The following is an 18035-nucleotide window of genomic DNA, read 5'->3' on the forward strand; positions in this document are numbered from 1 at the left end:
GTATATAATATATAACATATACTTGATTTGTTTTGTTTTGTTTTATGGTTTCTATTTTTTTTTTTTTAAAGATTTTATTTATTTATTCGACAGAGATAGAGACAGCCAGCGAGAGAGGGAACACAAGCAGGGGGAGTGGGAGAGGAAGAAGCAGGCTCATAGTGGAAGAACCTGATGTGGGGCTCGATCCCATAACGCCAGGATCATGCCCTGAGCCGAAGGCAGACACTTAACTGCTGTGCCACCCAGCGCCCCAGTTTCTATTTTTCTATTTTTGTTTTGTTTTATGGTTTCTATTTTTTTGTTTTATGGTCTCTATTTTGGTTTTTGTTTTGTTTTATAGTTTCTATTTATGGTTTCTATTTTTATGGTTGTTGAACTTCTCATTTTGTTCATGCATTGTTTTCCTAATTTTGTTTAGTTGACTATTGCTGTGTTCTTGTAGTTCACTAAATTTCTATGAAAGTATTATTCTGAATTCTTTTTCTGACAGTTCATACATCTCCATATCCTTAGGGTCATTTATTATAGCTTTATTATTTTCCTTTGGTGGTGTCATGTTTACCTAATCTTTCATGATCCTGATTCCTTACATTGGTGTCTGCAATTTGAGTAAGTTGTCTCCCCCTCCAGACTTTACACGTTTGCTTTGACAGAAACAGTCCTTCACCAGTCAATTCAGCTTGGAGTTCTGGATGTGTCAGCTGGTAGCATCCTTGAGCAGGTGGGGATTATTTTAGGATATATCTTAGTGTGAGGTCACTGCCAAAGTTCGAAGGTTGGGGTGGGGTGGTTGCCCCTGGCTGCAAACAACTGAAAAGAACTGCTGACTTGTTTCCCTGCTGAAGTGCAGCTGTAGGATGGTCTCTGCAGTTTCCTCTATTCTCTGGTCAGTCTTCTAGAGAGTCAGGACTAGGTACTATTCTCAGCAGTGGGCAGGGCTCTGAATTAGCTTCCTCTTGCCCTGAGGTGGGACAGCAGATTGGCCCCAAGGCCAGCAGAGCCTTGTTTGGGGGCCCAAATCAGGCAGGGATGAACACTGCATTTTGCTGCCAGAGTGGGCCATGTTTTGCTCTGCAGGGAGGGAGAAGTACTGGCTTTTCTCTTTGCTCGGGTACTATAAGTGGAACTATGGGATGGGCACACAGCTTCCTGTGTACTCTGGATAGATTCCGATGGCAGGCAAGCTGAAGATTCTGTTCAGTAGTAGGTTTAAACAAATGAGTTTCCCCGCCCATGCAGGGCCATTATACAAACCCCAAGATGGGCAAGTTTCTTGTTTGGGAACCATTTTTTTTTTTTTTAACTGTGTTTAAATGCTTGATCTTTGTTGTTGTTGTTGTTTTTATAGTAATTTTTTATTATGTTATGTTAGTCACCATACATGATATCATTAGTCACAGTTGCAGGGTGGACTGTGCAGATTCCTGGGAGACCTGGTTAGGTTTCCTGGCCAGCTCTGGTTAGGCTGGAGGCTGTATTAAGCAGCGATGGGGCTATACATTCTCTTCCTTGTCTGGTTGGGACTGCAGAACAGGCCCTTAGAGCTTGCAGGACTCTTTGTTGAGGAGACCAAATCAGGCAGAACTGTGCACCAAGCTCTCTGGTCAGATGGGGTCACCATATTGGCTCTGTAGGCATAAGCCTTCTGGTCCGGCTCTCCATTCAAGTGCCAATTTCATAGGAGTTGCAGGGTTGGCTGCACAGATTCCCAGAAACTCTGGTTAAGTTTCTTGATTGGCAGGGTTGGAGGCTGTATTCAACAGTGGGTGGGGCTACTAATTAGCTTCCCTGCCTGGGTGGGGGACACAGAACAGATACCAAAGCAGGCAAGGCTCTTGTTTGGGAAGCAAATTAGGCAGAACTGTGTGACAGAAGGGGCGGTTGGCTCTATAAACAGGCAGGACTTTCTGCTCAAGTGCTGCTGGGTTAAGCAGCTTCCCAGGTGCTGCAATCAAGTTTCATGGTCAGGCAGGACAGGACCAAGAGTGACACTCAGAAACAGTAGGTGGAGCTATGGATTAGCTTCCCTTCCCAGGCAGAGTGGCTTGTTGTTTGGGGTCTAACATCAGGCAGACCTGCGCCCTGCCTCCTTCCCTACTCAGACTGGGTCACTGTATGGGCTCTGCACGTAAGCCAAGCCACTGGTTAGAATTTCTACTTGGGCACTGCTATTGAGTAGGAACTCAGTCCGCCAAGTTCTGAGTGCTGGTTGCTGTAAGCCCAACCCCCCTTTCTGTCACAGTCTGATCCCCAGTCAGTCAAGCCCTGCTGTAGGTTCCCTCCTGATCCCTGTGAGATAAGACCCAAGCGGGCTTCGTGATTTGCAGTACACAGCACTGGGGTAACTAGTCATCCATCTCGGGCTCTTTTTTTCCTACTGGAAAAACTTCAGACGTGGGGGCAGGGCCTTGGTGTGGTACTGTCCCATCCTGAGGTGGGGACCATGCAGTCACACAGTAGCTGCTCCTTTTTCTCTTCTTATATGATCCGTCTGAGTCTCTGTGGTGTTTCAAGCTTACCCATCTGTTCTAAGATTTTATCAATGTTGTCTTCTCCATGAATAGTAGTTAGTTGGTTTTGTTTTATTTTGTTTGTTTGTCTTTTTGTTTTTGTTTCTGCTTTGTGAGGGAGATTGAAGTCAGGAATGACCTATGTCACCATCTTGATGACATCACTCCTCATAGTTTGTTACATTGACTGATTTTTGAATGTGAAACAAATGTTGCATTTTTTAAATGTTTTTTTATTGTATTATGTTAGTCACCATACAGTACATCCCTGATTTTTGATGTAACGTTTGATGATTTATTAGTTGCGTATAACACCCAGTGCTCCATGCAATACGTGCCCTCCTTACTACCCATCACCTGCCTATCCCATTCCCCCACCCCCCCTCTGAAGCCCTCAGTTTGTTTCTCAGAGTCCATAGTCTCTCATGCTTCATTCCCCCTTCTGATTACCCCCCCTTTCTTTATCCCTACCTTCCCCTACTGATCTTCCTAGTTCTTATGTTCCATAGATGAGAGAAATCATATGATAATTGTCTTTCTCTGCTTGACTTATTTCACTTAGCATTATCTCCTCCAGTGCCGTCCATGTTGCAGCAAATGTTGAGAAATCGTTCTTTTTGATAGCTGAGTAATATTCCATTGTATATATGGACCACATCTTCTTAATCCAGCCATCTGTTGAAGGGCATCTCGGTTCCTTCCACGATTTAGCTATTGTGGACAATGCTGCTATGAACATTGGGGTGCATATGGCCCTTCTCTTCACTACGTCTGTATCTTTGGGATAAATACCCAGTAGTGCAATGGCTGGGTCATAGGGTAGCTCAATTTTTTTAACTTTTTAAGGGACCTCCACACTGTTTTCCAGAGTGGCTGTACCAACTTGCATTCCCACCAACAATGTAGGAGGGATCCCCTTTCTCCACATCCTCTCCAACAATTGTTGTTTCTTGCCTTGTCAATTTTTGCCATTCTAACTGGTGTAAGGTTAGGTATCTCAGTGTGGTTTTGATTTGAATGGTATGCTGTATTTTGTCAAATGCTTTTTCTGCATCCATTGAGAGGATCATATGGTTCCTGAGTCTTTTCTTGTTGATATGATGTATCACGCTGATTGATTTGCAAATGTTGAACCTCACTTGCATCCCAGGGATGAATCCCACTTGATCGTGATGGATAATCCTTTTAATGTACTGTTGGATTCTATTAGCAAGTATCTTGTTGAGGATTTTGGCATCCATATTCATTAGGGAAATCGGTCTGTAATTCTCCTTTTTGAGGGGGTCTTTGCCTGGTTTGGGGATCAAGGTAATATTGGCCTCATAGAATGAGTTTGGTAGCTTTCCTTCTGTTTCTATTTTTTGAAATAGCTCTAGGAGAATAGGTATTATTTCTTCTTTGAATGTTTGGTAGAATTCCCCAGGAAAACCGTCTGGGCCTGTAGTTTTGTTTTTTGGAAGGTTGTTTATCACTGTTTCAATCTGTTTAAAAAATCAATTTCTTCCTGTTTCAGTCTTGGTAGTTTATAGGTTTCCAGGAAGTCCTCCATCTCTTCCAGATTGCTTAATATATTGGCATAAAGCTATTGATAAAAGTTTCTAATAATCCTTCCAATTTCATTGGTGTTAGTTGTGACCTCTCCTTTTTCATTCATAATTTTATTAATTTGGGTCCTTTCTCTATTCTTTTGGATAAGTCTTGCCAGTGCTCTGTGAATTTATTAATTCTTTCAAAGAACCAGCTTCTAGTTTTGTTGATCTGCTCTACTGTACTCCTGGTTTCTAATTCATTGATTTCTGTTCTAATCTTTGTCAACTGGTTCCTTGTGCGTGGATTAGGCCTGTCCCTCTGTTGCTGTTCCATTTCTTGAGATGAGAATATAAAAATTGCATTTTAGATTTTTCTATTCTTTTGAGTGAGGCTTGGGTGGCTATGTATTTTCCCCTTAGGACTGCCTTTGCAGTATCCCATAGGTTTTGGACCATTGCGTTTTCATTCTCGTTGGTTTCCATAAATTGTTTAAATTGATTTTTGATTTCCTGGTTTATCGAGTCATTCCTGAGCAGGATGGTTTTTAGTCTCCAAGTGTTTGCATTTCTTCCAAATTTTTCCTTGTGGTTGAGTTCCAATTTCAAAGCGTTGTGGTCTGAGAATATGCAAGGTATAATTTCAGTCTTTTGGTATCGGTTGAGACCTGTTTTGTGACCCAGAACATGGTCTATTCTTGAGAAAGTTCCATGGGCATTAGAATAGAATGAGTATTCTTTGGTTGTGGGGTGTAGTGTTCTATATATATCTATGAGGTCCAACTCGTCGAGTATGGCATTCAAAGCTCTTGTTTCTTTGCTGATTTCTTGCTTAGGTGATCTTTCTATTGCTGATAGTGGACTGTTGAGGTCCCCTACTATTAGTGTATTTTTATCTATATGTCTCTTTACTGTAGATAAGAGTTGGCTTGTGTATCTTGCTGCTCCCCTGTTGGGGGCATATATATTTATAATTGTCATATCCACTTGTTGGATACATCCTTTAAGAATAATATAGTGCCCTTCTGTGTCTCTAACTGTAGTCTTTAGTTTAAAATACAATCTGTCTGATATGAGAATTGCTACCCCAGCTTTCTTTTGAGGTCCATTGGTGTGAAAGATGGTATTCCATCCCTTTACTTTCAGTTTGAATGTATCTTTAAGTTCAAAATGAGTCTCTTGTAGACAGCAAATGGATGGGTCATGTCTTTTTATCCAATCTGCAGCCCTGTGGCGTTTATGGGGGCAGTTCGGCCATTTATACTGAGACTGATTATTAGAGATATGTTTTTAATGATGCCACGTTGCCCGTAAAGTCTTTGTTTCTATAGATTGTGACTTTCTGTTCTGTATCACTCTTGGGGCCTTTTTTCCTTTATAGAACCCCCCATAATATCTCCTGTAGGGCTGGTTTCGTGGTTCCGAAATTGGTCAATGACTGGCGATTCTGGAAAGTCTTTATTTCTCCATCAATTCTGAATGACAGCCTTGCTGGATAAATGATCCTTGGCTGCATGTTTTTCTCTGAAAGAGGTTTAAAAATGCCCCCCACCCAGCCCTTTCTCTCATTCCAGGTTTGTGTAGACAGGTCTGACATAATTCTGATACCTTTGCCTTGGTACATGAGAAATTTCTTTGCCCTGGCTGCTTTCGATACTGTATCCTTGGATCTAATATTTGCGATATGCACTATGATGTGACGTGGTGTAGGTTTGTCGTGGTTGAGCTTGGGAGGGGTCCTCTCTGCCTCTTGGACACGAATGCTTGTTTCCCTTGCTAGGATAGGGAAGTTTTCAGCTACAATTTGTTCAAATATCTCTTCTAGACCTCTGTTTTTCTCCACCCCCTCGGGGATGCCGATGATTCTGACATTGGAACGTTTCATTGAGTCAGTAATCTCCCGTAACCTATATTCTTGATAATGGATTTTTTTTAACCCAGATTCTGTTTTAGCTTTCTCTTCTACTAAGTCATCCTCCAATTCGCTGATACGTTCTTCTGTCTCATTCAACCTGGCCGTCAGAGCATCTAGTTTTGACTGCATTTGGCTCATAGAATTTTTAATTTCTGCCAGATTGGCTCTCATTTCCGCCATTAGAGATTTTATATTGTCATTAACATTTTCGTTAATACTTTTTTCAAGTCTACACATCATCTTGACCATTGTTACTCTGAACTCCATTTCTGATAATTTGGTTATATCCATATCCATCAGTTCTGTGGCAGAGGCCACAGACTCATTGTCTTTTCTTTGCTCCAGGGAATTTCTCCTTCTCGTCATTCTGATGAGGAGAGGTTGCGGGGTTGTCCAGAGCCCAAATTATTGACCAGGACCCAGGCAGTGTTCCCTTGTTTTATAGGGACCTTAGGAATGTGGGCTTCTTGATTTTTCAGCTTTCCTTCTGGGGGAGGGGCCTGCTGTGCCGATACTCAGGCACCCCTGTTTGGGTAGAGTGTCCGTGTCCCCTGCGAGGGGGATGGGGGTGGGCACACTGTGAGCCGGTATTTCCAGGCTTTTGTTCTCTGGCGGCTTTTCCTGGCGATTTGCTGTGCCTCTTCTGAGAGTCAGAGCAGCAGTGGCCCAATCTCAGCCTTTGTCTCAGAACAGAGGGATCGCGGATCGTTCTCCACTGATGTTCTGGCCACTTTAACTCTGTTTCTGTTGGTGCTGCTCAACTCTGCAGCATCCCGGGATGTGTACTCCACACCCAGCGCCCCAGCCCTCACTTCCAGGGCCGGCACGTCTCTGTCCTTTGTGTTTCTAACACCGCCAGCCACCAGCCGCCCCCCGCGTGCTCCGGAGCTCCTGGTCTCATTCTGGTTCCAGTGAGCGCACCGGAGCTCCGTTTCAGTTTGTTCGGGTGCATTCCCGGGCTCACGGTCTCAGTCTGCTCTCTCGCGGGTGCCGGTCCGTGAGTCCGCCCCTTCCCCCGTGCAGGTGGCTACCGCTTCCTGGCGCCCAAATGCAGCGGCTCCAAATGTTGCATTTTGAGGGTAATTGTGTGGTTACACTGATCCTTTTTATATAATCTTAGATTTGCTATCATTTTGTTAAGAATTTTAGTGTCTATATTCAAGTGGGATATTGGTTTGTAGTTTTCTTTTTTATGATGTCTTTGTCAGGTTTTGGTATTAGGTTTATAAAATAAGTTGGACATCTTCCTTTCTCTCTTCCTTGAAAAAAGTTTATGTAAGATCCTTCTTTTTTCTTACGTGAATATTTGATAGAATTCACCATTGAGACATTATATGGACCTATATTTTTCCTTTGGGGAAGATTTTTGATAATGCATCTAATTTTTTCAGTAGACACTATTTAAATTTTATATTTCTTTTTGCATCATTTTATTAAATTGTATTTTTCAATATATTTTTCTATTTCATTTGTCAAATTGTTCACATAAAGTTGCTCATATTATTCCCTTAATTTTTTATTACTTGCAGTATCTGTGGTAGGAACCCCTTTTTCACTCCTGATATTGGTGATTTGTGTTCTTTGTTTTTTTCTTGAACTGTCTTGCTAGAGGTTTGTCGATTCTGTTGGTCTTCTTAAAGGACCAGCTTTTAACTTTGCTAATTTTCTTTAATATCTGTGTTCTATTTCATTGATTTCCGGTCTCATCTTTAGTACTTTCTTCTTTCAACTTACTTTTGACTTACTTTGCTCTTCTTTTTTTACTTTCTTAAGGTGGAAACTTTGATGGTTGATTTTGTACTTTTCTCCCCTAATATAAACATTTAAAGTTACATGCGTCCCTCTAAGCTCTGCTTCAGCTGCATACTGCATGTTTTGATACATAGTATTTACATTATCATTTAGTTTAAAATATTTTCTAATTCTCTGGGGCTTCTGGGTGGCTCGGTTGAGCATCTGACTCTTGGTTTCAGCTCAGGTCTTGGGATCAAGCCCCATGTCAGGCCTTGCACTCAGCGGAGAGTCTGCTTGAGATTCTTTCCCTCTCCCTCTGACCCACCCAACTTGCACATGTGCTCTAAAATAAATAAATAAGGAGATATGAGGATGGGAAAGATGACAGAGGAGTAGGGGACCCTATTTCAACTGCTTCCTTGAATTGAGTTGAATATCTACCAGACCATTCTGAACACCCACAAAATCAGCCTGAGATGTAAGAAGACATGTCTGGATCTCTACAAACAGAATATCTCTGGCAGTTGGTCTCGAGATACGAACCAGGGAGCTGAGATTCTACAGGCAGATATCTGAAGATAAATGGAAGGGGAAGGGAGCCTCTCTGCTCTTGCACTGGGAAGGCAAAAGCTTCCCATGCTGGGGATGGGGCACAGACTCATAGACCAGTAGCAGCGGGGAAAGGACTTTAGGGCAGCCCCCCAAACTGAAACCTGGAGCTGTGGGGGCACACATGAACTGGGGCCAGCTGGCAGTTTTAGAAGCACAAAGGGCAGAGATGTGCCCAGCCCTGGGAGCAAGGGCTGGGAGAGCTGCTTGTGGGGTGCACAACCCAGGATGCTGGGGGATTTTAGCAGCACAAATAGTGTCAGTATGGCCTTGAGAGCTCAGTGAAGAGCAGACTGCAATTTCTCTGTTCTGAGACAGAGGTTTGGATACAGTTACTTCTACTCTGACTCTCAGAAGAGACACAGAAAGCTGCCAGAGAACAAAAGCTCCCCAAAAACGGTTTTCACTGACCCCTTCCCCCCCACACACAGGGGGCAGGGCAGCTCTGCCCAAACAGGGTTGCCTGAATATCAGCACGGCAGGCCCCTCCCCCAGAAGGCAGGCTGAAAAATCAAGAAGCCCACATCCCTAAATTCCCTATAAAACAGGTGCATCTTACATGAGTTTTGGTCAATAATTTGGACTCTGTACATTCCCACAACCACTCCTCAACAGAATGACTAGGAGGAGGAACCCCCAACAAAAGAAGAAATCAGAGACTCTGGCCTCTGCCGCAGACCTAATGGATATGGATATAACCAAGATGTCAGAAATGGACTTCAGAGTTACAATTCTCAAGGCGATACCTAGGCTTGAGAAAAATGCTAATGAAAATATAGAATCTCTAAGGGCAGAAATGAGATCTAATCAGGTCGAACTTAAATGCTATGAATGAAATGCAGTCTAAACTGGATGCTCTGACTGCCAGGGTAAATGAGGTGGAAGAATGAATCAGTGAGTTAGAGGATATGCTAGAAAAGAAGGAAAATGAGGTGACATGGGAAAAACAAATTAAATTTCAAGGCATCAAACTGAGATAGATTACTGACTCCATGAAATGTTCCAATATCAGAATTATTGGGATCCCCAAGGGGTGGAGAAAGAAAGAGGTCTAGAAGATATATTTGAGTAAATCGTAGCTGAGAACTTCCCCAAATAGAAGGAAACAAGCATTCATGTCCAAGTGGCAGAGAGGGCCCCTCCCAAGATCAATGAGAACAGACCAACACCATGACATATAATAGTACAATTTGCAAATATTAGATCCAAGGAAACAGTCTTGAAAGCGGCGAGGGGAAAGAGATTTCTTATGTAGAGAGGGAGGAACATCAGAATAACGTCAGACCTGTCCACAGAGACCTGGCAAGCCAGAAAGGGCTGGCAAGACATATTCAGGGTACTAAATGAGAAGAATATATAGCCAGCGACACTGTATCCAGTAAGGCTGTCATTTAGAATGGATGTAGAGACAAGGAGCTTCCAAGACTGGCAGAAACGGGAAGAATATGTGACCACCAAGCCAGCCCTACAAGAAATATTGGGGAGGGGGGGAGTTCTATAAAAGGGAAAAGACCCCAAGAGTGATTTGGAACAGAAATTTACAGAGACAATCTATAGAAACAAGGACTTCACAGGCAACATGATGACATTAAAATCATATCTCTCAATGATCACTTTCAACGTGAATGGCCTAAATGCTCCCATGAAGTGTCACGGGGTTGCAGATTGGGTAAAAAGACATGACCCATCCATATGCTGTCTACAAGAGAGTCATTTTGAACTGAAGGATACCTCCAGACTGAAAATGAGGGGATGGAGAACCATTTTTCATGCTAGCGGACCTCAAAAGAAAGCTGGGGTAGCAATTCTCATATCAGACAAATTAGATTTTAAGCTAAATACTGTAGTTAGAGATACAGAAGGACACTATATCATTCTTAAAGGGTCTATCCAACAAGAGGATCTAACAATTATAAATATCTATGCCCCCAACATGGGAGCAGCCAACTACATAAGCCAACTGTTAGCCAAAATAAAGAGACATATAGATAATAATACGTTAATAGTAGGGGATCTCAAAACCCCACTCTTAGCAATATACAGATCATCTAAGCAGAAAATCAACAAAGAAACAAGGGATTTGAGTGACACACTGGACCAGATGGCCTTCATAGATATATACAGAACATTCCACCCTAAAACAATAGAATACTCATTCTTTTCAAATGCATATGGAACTTTCTCCAGAATAGACCGTGTACTGGGTAACAAATGAAGTCTCAACCGATACCAAAAGACTGAGATTATTCCCTGCATGTTCTTAGACCACAGTGCTTTGAAACTGGAACTCAATCATTAAATAAATAAATAAAATCTTAAAAAATATATTTTCTAATTTTCATGTGATTTCATTTTTTATCCTTGAAATAGTTATAAGTGCTTTGTTTAATTTCCAAATAGGTGAGTTTTTTTGTTTCTCGTATTATTGATTTCTAAATTAATTCCACAGTGGTCACAAAACGCACTCGGTATGGTGTTAGCTTTTTAAAATTTATTGAGACTTGTTTTACAGTTTACCATATGGTCTGTTTTAGTAAATATACTATTTGTACTTGAAAGTCCTGTATCTTATTCAGTTCTTAGACGTAATGTTTATAAATTTCAGTTAGATCAAGGTGGTTGATGGTATTTTTCAGAACTCTATGTCTTGATTTTTTTGTCTATCCCATCAGCTGCTGAGATAGGTAGAGATTTCAGAATCTCTTACTTTGATTGTGGAATTGTCTGTTTTTCTCTTTAATTCTGTCTATTTTTACTTATTGTATTTTGAACTTTGTTACTAGGCATATACACATCAATAATTGCTAGGTCTTCCTGATGAAATGTCCCTTTTATCATTATATGTCGAAATAAAGTATGATGTAGCATATAGTGAAAACACTAATAGATAATATTATATTTTTGCCTTAAACAATCATACATATTTGAAAGAACTTAGGAGACAAAAAGTCATTTTATACTTACTATTTCTGATGCTGATTATTTGTTTGTAAAGAACCTAGTTTTCCTCTGGTATCTAATTTACCTTTAGCGGAAAATTTTCCTTTAAGCAATTCTTGTAGTTTAGGTCTGCCTTTGATGAATTCTCTTAGTTTTCCTCTATCTGAAGATGTCTTTATTTCACTGTGTTTCCTGAAGAATATTCTCTGTGGATATACAATTCTGGGTGGATCCCCCTTCCTCCTCAGCAGTATCATTGGCCTCTATGTTTCTGAAGAGAAAGTCATGATTATTCAAGTTGTTGTTCCCCTGTATGTAATCTATAATACTCTTTGGTTTCAGGATTTCTTTTTATCATTGGTTATCAGCAGTTTGATTATGATAGTGTTTAGGTGTAGTTTCCTTTGAAGTTACCTGCTTAAGGTTCACTGAGCTTCTCAATTCTGTACATTTATGTCACCAAATTTGGGGAATATTCTGTTGTTGTTTCATCAAATATTTTTGCCCCAATTTTTTGTCTTTGTGAGGTGCCGATTATACATATATTAGACTTTTCAACATTGTCCCACACAGGTCCCTGAAGCTCTGTTCATTTTTATTGTCTTTTTTTTCTTTATTCTTCAGATTAGCTCATTTCTATTGAACTAGCTTCAAGATCACTATCATTTTCCTCTGTTGTCTTAATTTCTCTTTATGTAGTGAATTTTTTATTAATTAGTATATATTTTTGGTTGTAAAATTCCCATTTGGCTTTTTTAATACTTACTTTTTTCTACCAAGATAACTGCCTTACCGTTATTTCATGTTATTTTTCTGACTTCTTGGAGCATTGTTAAAATAGATGCTTGGGGTGCCTGGGTGGCTCAGCTGGTTAAGCGTCTGACTCTTGGTTTCAGCTCAGGTCATGATCTCAGGTTTGTGAGATCAAGCCCTACATCAGGCTCTGCACCCACTGTGGAGTCTGCTTGTCCTTTTCCCTCTACCTCTACCACTCCCCACCCCTCCCCGCTTGGTCACTTGCTCTCTTTCTGAAATGAATAAAATCTTTTAAAAAATAGCTGCTTTAAGAAAAAATAGCCGCTTTAACGTCCTTTATGATCATTCCAGCATATGGGTCATCTCAGAGTTGAATTTGTTGGCTGTCTTTTCTACCAAGAATTGATACATTTTCCTGGTTCTTTGTATATCAAGTAATTTTGGATCTTAGAAATTGATATTGTGTAGACTCTGAGCTCTATTTTAATTCTCAGGAATTATTGCTTTAGCAAGCAGTCAGCCCAGTTAGATTTGGACAGTAGACTCTGTCTTCTTGATTTATATCTCATTTCAGAACTCAAGCCTTTCCTTCACTGTTTCCAGTCAGTCCTGCACATTCATTTTTCAGGAGACAGGCTGAAACTTTTCATATATAGAATTAGAGGGCCACTTCAGCTCTCTCCCTTCCAGGATTCCCACTACAAGCTTTGGTCTGCCTAGGTTCCCTTCTTAGGTTTCTCCGGGCACAATACAGCAGGGTTCCTGTTGGAATCTTACTCACTCTGGCTACCATACCCCTTATCAGCCATGGTTATCCTCATCCCCCCTTCCAGCAAAAACTGGAAAAAGAAAGAGAAAACCAAAAATTCATCTTAACGGCAGTTCCTTCTCCCACCTTTGGCCTCCCTGCATATAACAGTCTGTCATCTTGTATTCACTCTCAGCGATCTCAGGTGGTTGTATTTGGTATTTTATCCAGAGTGTTAGTTAGCAGAAGGATGGGCTGTAGGATGCGTACACTAACATGTAAGAGCGAGAACTCTGTTATTTTTGGAAAGATGGTTCTCTTCCTGGCTCCATCCTCCTCAGTGTGATACAAGAACATGTCATACACTGTACCAGTTCTCTGTTTGTTTAATTTGTTTCTTCTATCTAGAACTTCGTTACCTCCTCTACTACTTGAAATTGAATGCATTTTTCAAAGCCCAGGAAAAAGTCTTTCACTTTGTGAAAACTAATCCACCTCACCTTCTTGCCCCTTCCTATTTCTGTGAGCCCAGGGCACTTTACTCATACTGGTAGTGTAACATTTATGTTTCAACGTATGATTCATAATTATTTCCTGAAATATTTATCAAGTACCTATCTTACACCACTTTTGCTTGTTTATTCTATTAACTAAAACCAGCGAAAGCTTAAAAAACAGCAGCAGCTCTTGGGAGGGAGGGGGTGCTCCTGTTTTGGGTAGGTGGCTAGGAACACAGAGGCAGATAGATGACTAAGGAGGCTTGTGTCTTGGGAATAACAACAACAAAACAAAAGAAAGAGTTATATGGGACATGCTAGTCTATCTGGCCACAGTGTTTCTAAGAAAATGGAAATTAGTCACTGGATGAACAAAAACTTAGTTGATATTAGTCAGGGATGGCTTTTACATTAAGGTCCTTGTCAGTGGTACTGACATGAAAATAATGAAAATGAAATCACTAGAACAGTCAGATATGTAAATTATAATACAAATACAAATAATCTTATAGCAATACTGCCTTATATTTTCATATCCCCAGTGATTATAACCTATTTGCTGCTTTACATGTTTCACCTTTGGGGGTAGGACCTTAGATTAGGAGATACGAAAAGAGAAATGGCTTCTGACCCAACATAGGGCATGTCACTCATTCATTAAGAGAGAACATTGTGCATTTAAATGCTTTATTTTATGAAGGTGTAGGCAATAAATGATATCTAGAAAAATATCTTTTAAAGAGTTGGTTAATTAAAAATGGATATTGAATCTGGTACCTAGAGTGTACATTTACAGTCTAAAAAATGAGCAAAAAATTTTTTTAAATTTATTTACTTAGAGAGTGTGTGAGGAGTTGGGAGAGGGTCAGAGGGAAAGGGAAAGAGAGCATCTCAAGCAGATTCGGCATTCAGTGCAGAGCCTGACACAGGGCTTGATCTCACAACCCTGAGATCATGACCTGAGCTAAAATCCAGTCGGATTCTCAACTGACTGAGCCACCCAGGTGCCTCCAGAAATGGGCAAAAATTTAATAACTGTAGAATTTCTGTCTGTAAATGCCATCCAGTAGCTTCCTATATGTCAAAGATTTCTTTCATGAGTCTCTGGCATTAACTTTCATTTTTCTTTGTTTTGTGTAGATGTTTCTTTCTCAGCAAAATAGAGGAGAAACTTACTATTCCTCCAGGTGATCATAGTATGTCCATGGATGGTGATGGAGATTCTAGTGATAAGATGGAAGTGCAGACACAGGGAGAAGAGGTCTGTTCTCTGATTAAGAACTGTATATTCTCCATGAAAATGAAGATGGTAGAAAGTGCAAGAAAGCAGGTAGGTACTTACATTTGTGGTCCTCTATTGTAGCACACAATTTTCTTAAATTAACTATTTTTTTTAAAGATTTTAATTTATTTGACAGAGACAGCCAGCGAGAGAGGGAACACAAGCAGGGGGAGTGGGGAGGAAGAAGCAGGCCTCCTAGCGGAGCAGGGAGCCCGATGCGGGGCTCGATCCCAGGACCCCGGGATCACGCCCTGAGCCGAAGGCAGACACTTAATGACTGAGCCACCTAGGCGCCCCTAAATTAACTGTTTTTTTTTTTTAAACTTAGCTCTTCCTTAAAATCTGAAGCTTAAAGATAATTGAGTAGTTAGTATTTTTTTCCTCTTTAAAAGAAAGTAAACTTGAAGAAACACTTTAAATTATCCAGAAGGCTCTAAAGTTTACTATGTACTTGTTGATCATTAGAAAATAATTATTTTCTGTTATTAAAAGACAAAATAAACCCAATGTCAGGTTTGATCTTGTTTAACAAAATCAGTGCTTTCCAATTAGTTACAAATTATATTTAGGTTTATTTTGTGGAAATATGTCATTTGATAATAATATCCTTTCTTGATAGAAGTATACTTTGCTTATAAGTTGCATATAAACTAAATATATTAAATCATACTTTTCATGTAATTAAGTCACATTTTAATATACTGGGGGAGCTTACTCTTTCAATGACCCTATGTTTATAGATTACTGTTATAAAGTAAAGTATGTTATTCCAGTAGAAATAATTAATATTTCTGTTTGTAAGTTTAAATGCTCATTTGTAGATTTTTCTTTGAGATGGGTGTTGTGTCAGTTAGGAATTTTTATATTTCAAATAACAGAAAACCCGATGCAGAGCAGCCTAAGTGAATAAAAGAAATCTATTAGTTCCCGTGAATAAAGAAGTCTAGAAGATCTGGCTTTTAAATACTCTGAAATATTATCACCAAGGGCCTGCTTTCTCTCCCTCAGTTCTCTCTTCTACCATATTGGTTTTGACCTCAGATTCTTACATACGGAGTCTCTCTGGCAGCTCCAGGCTCACCCTTTTTAGTTGGAAATGGCTGTAGATGTTTTATATCTTCCTTCCTCTATACTACACTTTCTTGGATTTAGAGATAGTTTCTATTTCTTGCAGAAAAAAAAAAAAATCCTTTTCATTAGCTCTGACTGCAGCTGGGGCCATCTTCCAAGGCACACGGCTAAGGAGTGGTGTGTATGACTTCTTAGCAGAAAGTTAGGGTGCTTGGGCCAGACGGAGAGACAATACATGCTACCCAGTGCTGCTCAAACTTCTCCAAAGTGGAGAGGGTCCTAATGAGAGAGAGGAGGGAAATGAACTACAAGTACATTATTTAGAAATGTGTAAGAATCACTAGGATCGCTAAAAACTTTTCAGATAGCACATTGGCTTTTCTTAGGAATTTTTTTGATAATAAATAAGGGCTAAATAGAGTTAGCTGTCAATACCAGTAATACTGGAGGTGAAGAGAAAAAAATGGTTCCAGTCTGAAGATTACATACAAATTTTAGTGCATTTCAGGTTACCTGCCCATACTCTTCAAAACTCTTCAAAAGTAGCAGAATTGAAATTTGAGTTTTGCCTCTTCATTGCCAAGCACAACATTAGGTACTGGAGATACCATGTTGAATAAAATATGTAGACAAGCAATTATAGTATGATAATACTAAAGGACAGTCACATGGGAAGGACACCTGACTCAGTCTTGTGGGAACAGAGAAAGCTTCCTGGAGTTGGAGGTCATATCTAAGTTGGGAACCGAAAGGTGAAATAGGATGGCGGGAATAACATATAATAAGACTCAGGAATGACCCTGGGCATTTGGTTTCCTGAGTGGAGTGACAGTTGAATTTGAACGCCTACTTAATGGCTGTGCTTCTTTGTGCAGGAAGCCTGGATGGAGGTGACCAGATAAACAATTTTATTTTTTTTTAAGATTTTATTTATTTATTTGAGAGAGCGAGTGAGAGAGAGCACGAGCGGGGGGGACAGGCAGAGGGAGAGGAAGAAGCAGACTGTCCGCTGAGCAGGGAGCCCAATGTGGGACTCAGTCCCAGGACCCTGGGATCATGACCTGAGCCAAAGGCAGACGCTTAACCAACCGAGCCACCCAGGCACCCTGGATAAACAGTTTTAAAACAGTGTTCTATACTGTAAGGTGACTAACATAAAATAAAAAATTTAAAAAAATAAAAATAACACAGTGTTCTGATTGTACTGGGAGAAACAATTGGAGGAAGGGCAAAGGGTTTCCCAGCTTCTGTATTAGTCCATGTAATTGATAAGGGCAGCCAATCTAGGTTAGAGTCTAGGAAGTGGAGATAAGTGGACAAGTTCAAGAAAAAGGAGAGGTATGGCTGAGACACTGACTGGTTCTGTTCAGGAGGGGAAAGTAGTATCCCCAGGCTTCTGCCTGTGTAGCTGGGTGGATGGGAATGCAGGAAGAACAACAGTTTGTGGGGCAGATGGTGCTTTCAGTTCAAGACATGTTGAATGTGTGAGGCCTTTAAGACAAGCAAGTTGTGATTTCTGTTAGATAATTTGTACATAAGAAATCTCAAGTTCTGGAGAAAAAGAGCTGTGCTTGCAACAGAGATCTGAATGCAAGTGGCTCATGGACTGTCACTGAAGCCACAGAACTGGATAAGGTGACCAGGACCAGTCACCAAAACAGACCTACAGCTTTGGGAGGACCAAAGGGAGAGGTATCTACAAAGGAGCTGAAACCAGATGGTGACATTAGAGGATGACCAAGAGGCTGAACCCTCAGGGAGGGGCAGAAATCATCAGTGCCTGTTATCCAGGAGAGCAAAGGCGTGCAGAGACTAAAGTGCCCTTGCGTTGGGGGGAGGCTTGTGCTGACTTCATTAAGAACCATTTCACTGGAACAGAAGTCAGATCATAGTGAGTAGAAGAACAGATAAGGGTAGAGATATGCGGACAGTGAGCACAGGCTACTCCTAAGGAAGTCATGATGAGGAGGAGCAAGTGGGCTCAGGGAGGAGTTTGGATTTTTAGGATGGAGGAGACTGGGGGAGTTTAAAGCTCAATGGTAGGGAAAGAACGGACATACAGAGAGGAATCACTAGTAAAATAGGATTTATTGTGGAATTGGTGGGGACAGGATTCAGGCAGAGGTAAATGGAAGAACTCATCTGTTCTCTCTGGGAAGCAGCAGTGAGGCCCTCTGCAGAGGCTGAGCTGAAGAGATCTGAGAATAGTGGGGAAATGGTGGGTTATTCTGGGCTGTGGTGGAGGGGCTGGCGAGCCATGGAAGAACTGCCAGTGCTGTCCCTAGTGAGTCTGTGAGTATAGGAGCGGAAAAGGCATGCACTTCGATGTACCCAAGAGTGTGGTTTTGCCAGGTGGGTGTAACACAGGGACAAAGGCTGGTGATCTGAGAGTATTGCAAAGAGAGTGGTGGGAATAGCTGGCTGGCTTAATTGCATGTGGAAGG

General features: G+C 40.9%; 1 protein-coding gene across 4 annotated transcripts in view; it reads left to right on the forward strand.

Annotated features, from left to right (window-relative positions):
* Positions 1 to 18035, forward strand: part of PRKDC (protein kinase, DNA-activated, catalytic subunit) — a 224653-nt gene that overhangs the window by 173835 nt on the left and 32783 nt on the right. For all 4 annotated transcript variants that reach the window (XM_045789112.2, XM_045789113.2, XM_045789115.2 and 1 more), the window contains one exon: positions 14379 to 14568. In XM_045789112.2, coding sequence (XP_045645068.2) covers positions 14379 to 14568 — 190 coding nt within the window. The remainder of the gene's footprint in view (positions 1 to 14378; positions 14569 to 18035) is intronic.

Source organism: Ursus americanus, chromosome 9 (genome assembly GCF_024610735.1).
Source record: "Ursus americanus isolate L20-20 chromosome 9, mUrsAme1.1.p, whole genome shotgun sequence".
NCBI lineage: Eukaryota > Metazoa > Chordata > Mammalia > Carnivora > Ursidae > Ursus > Ursus americanus.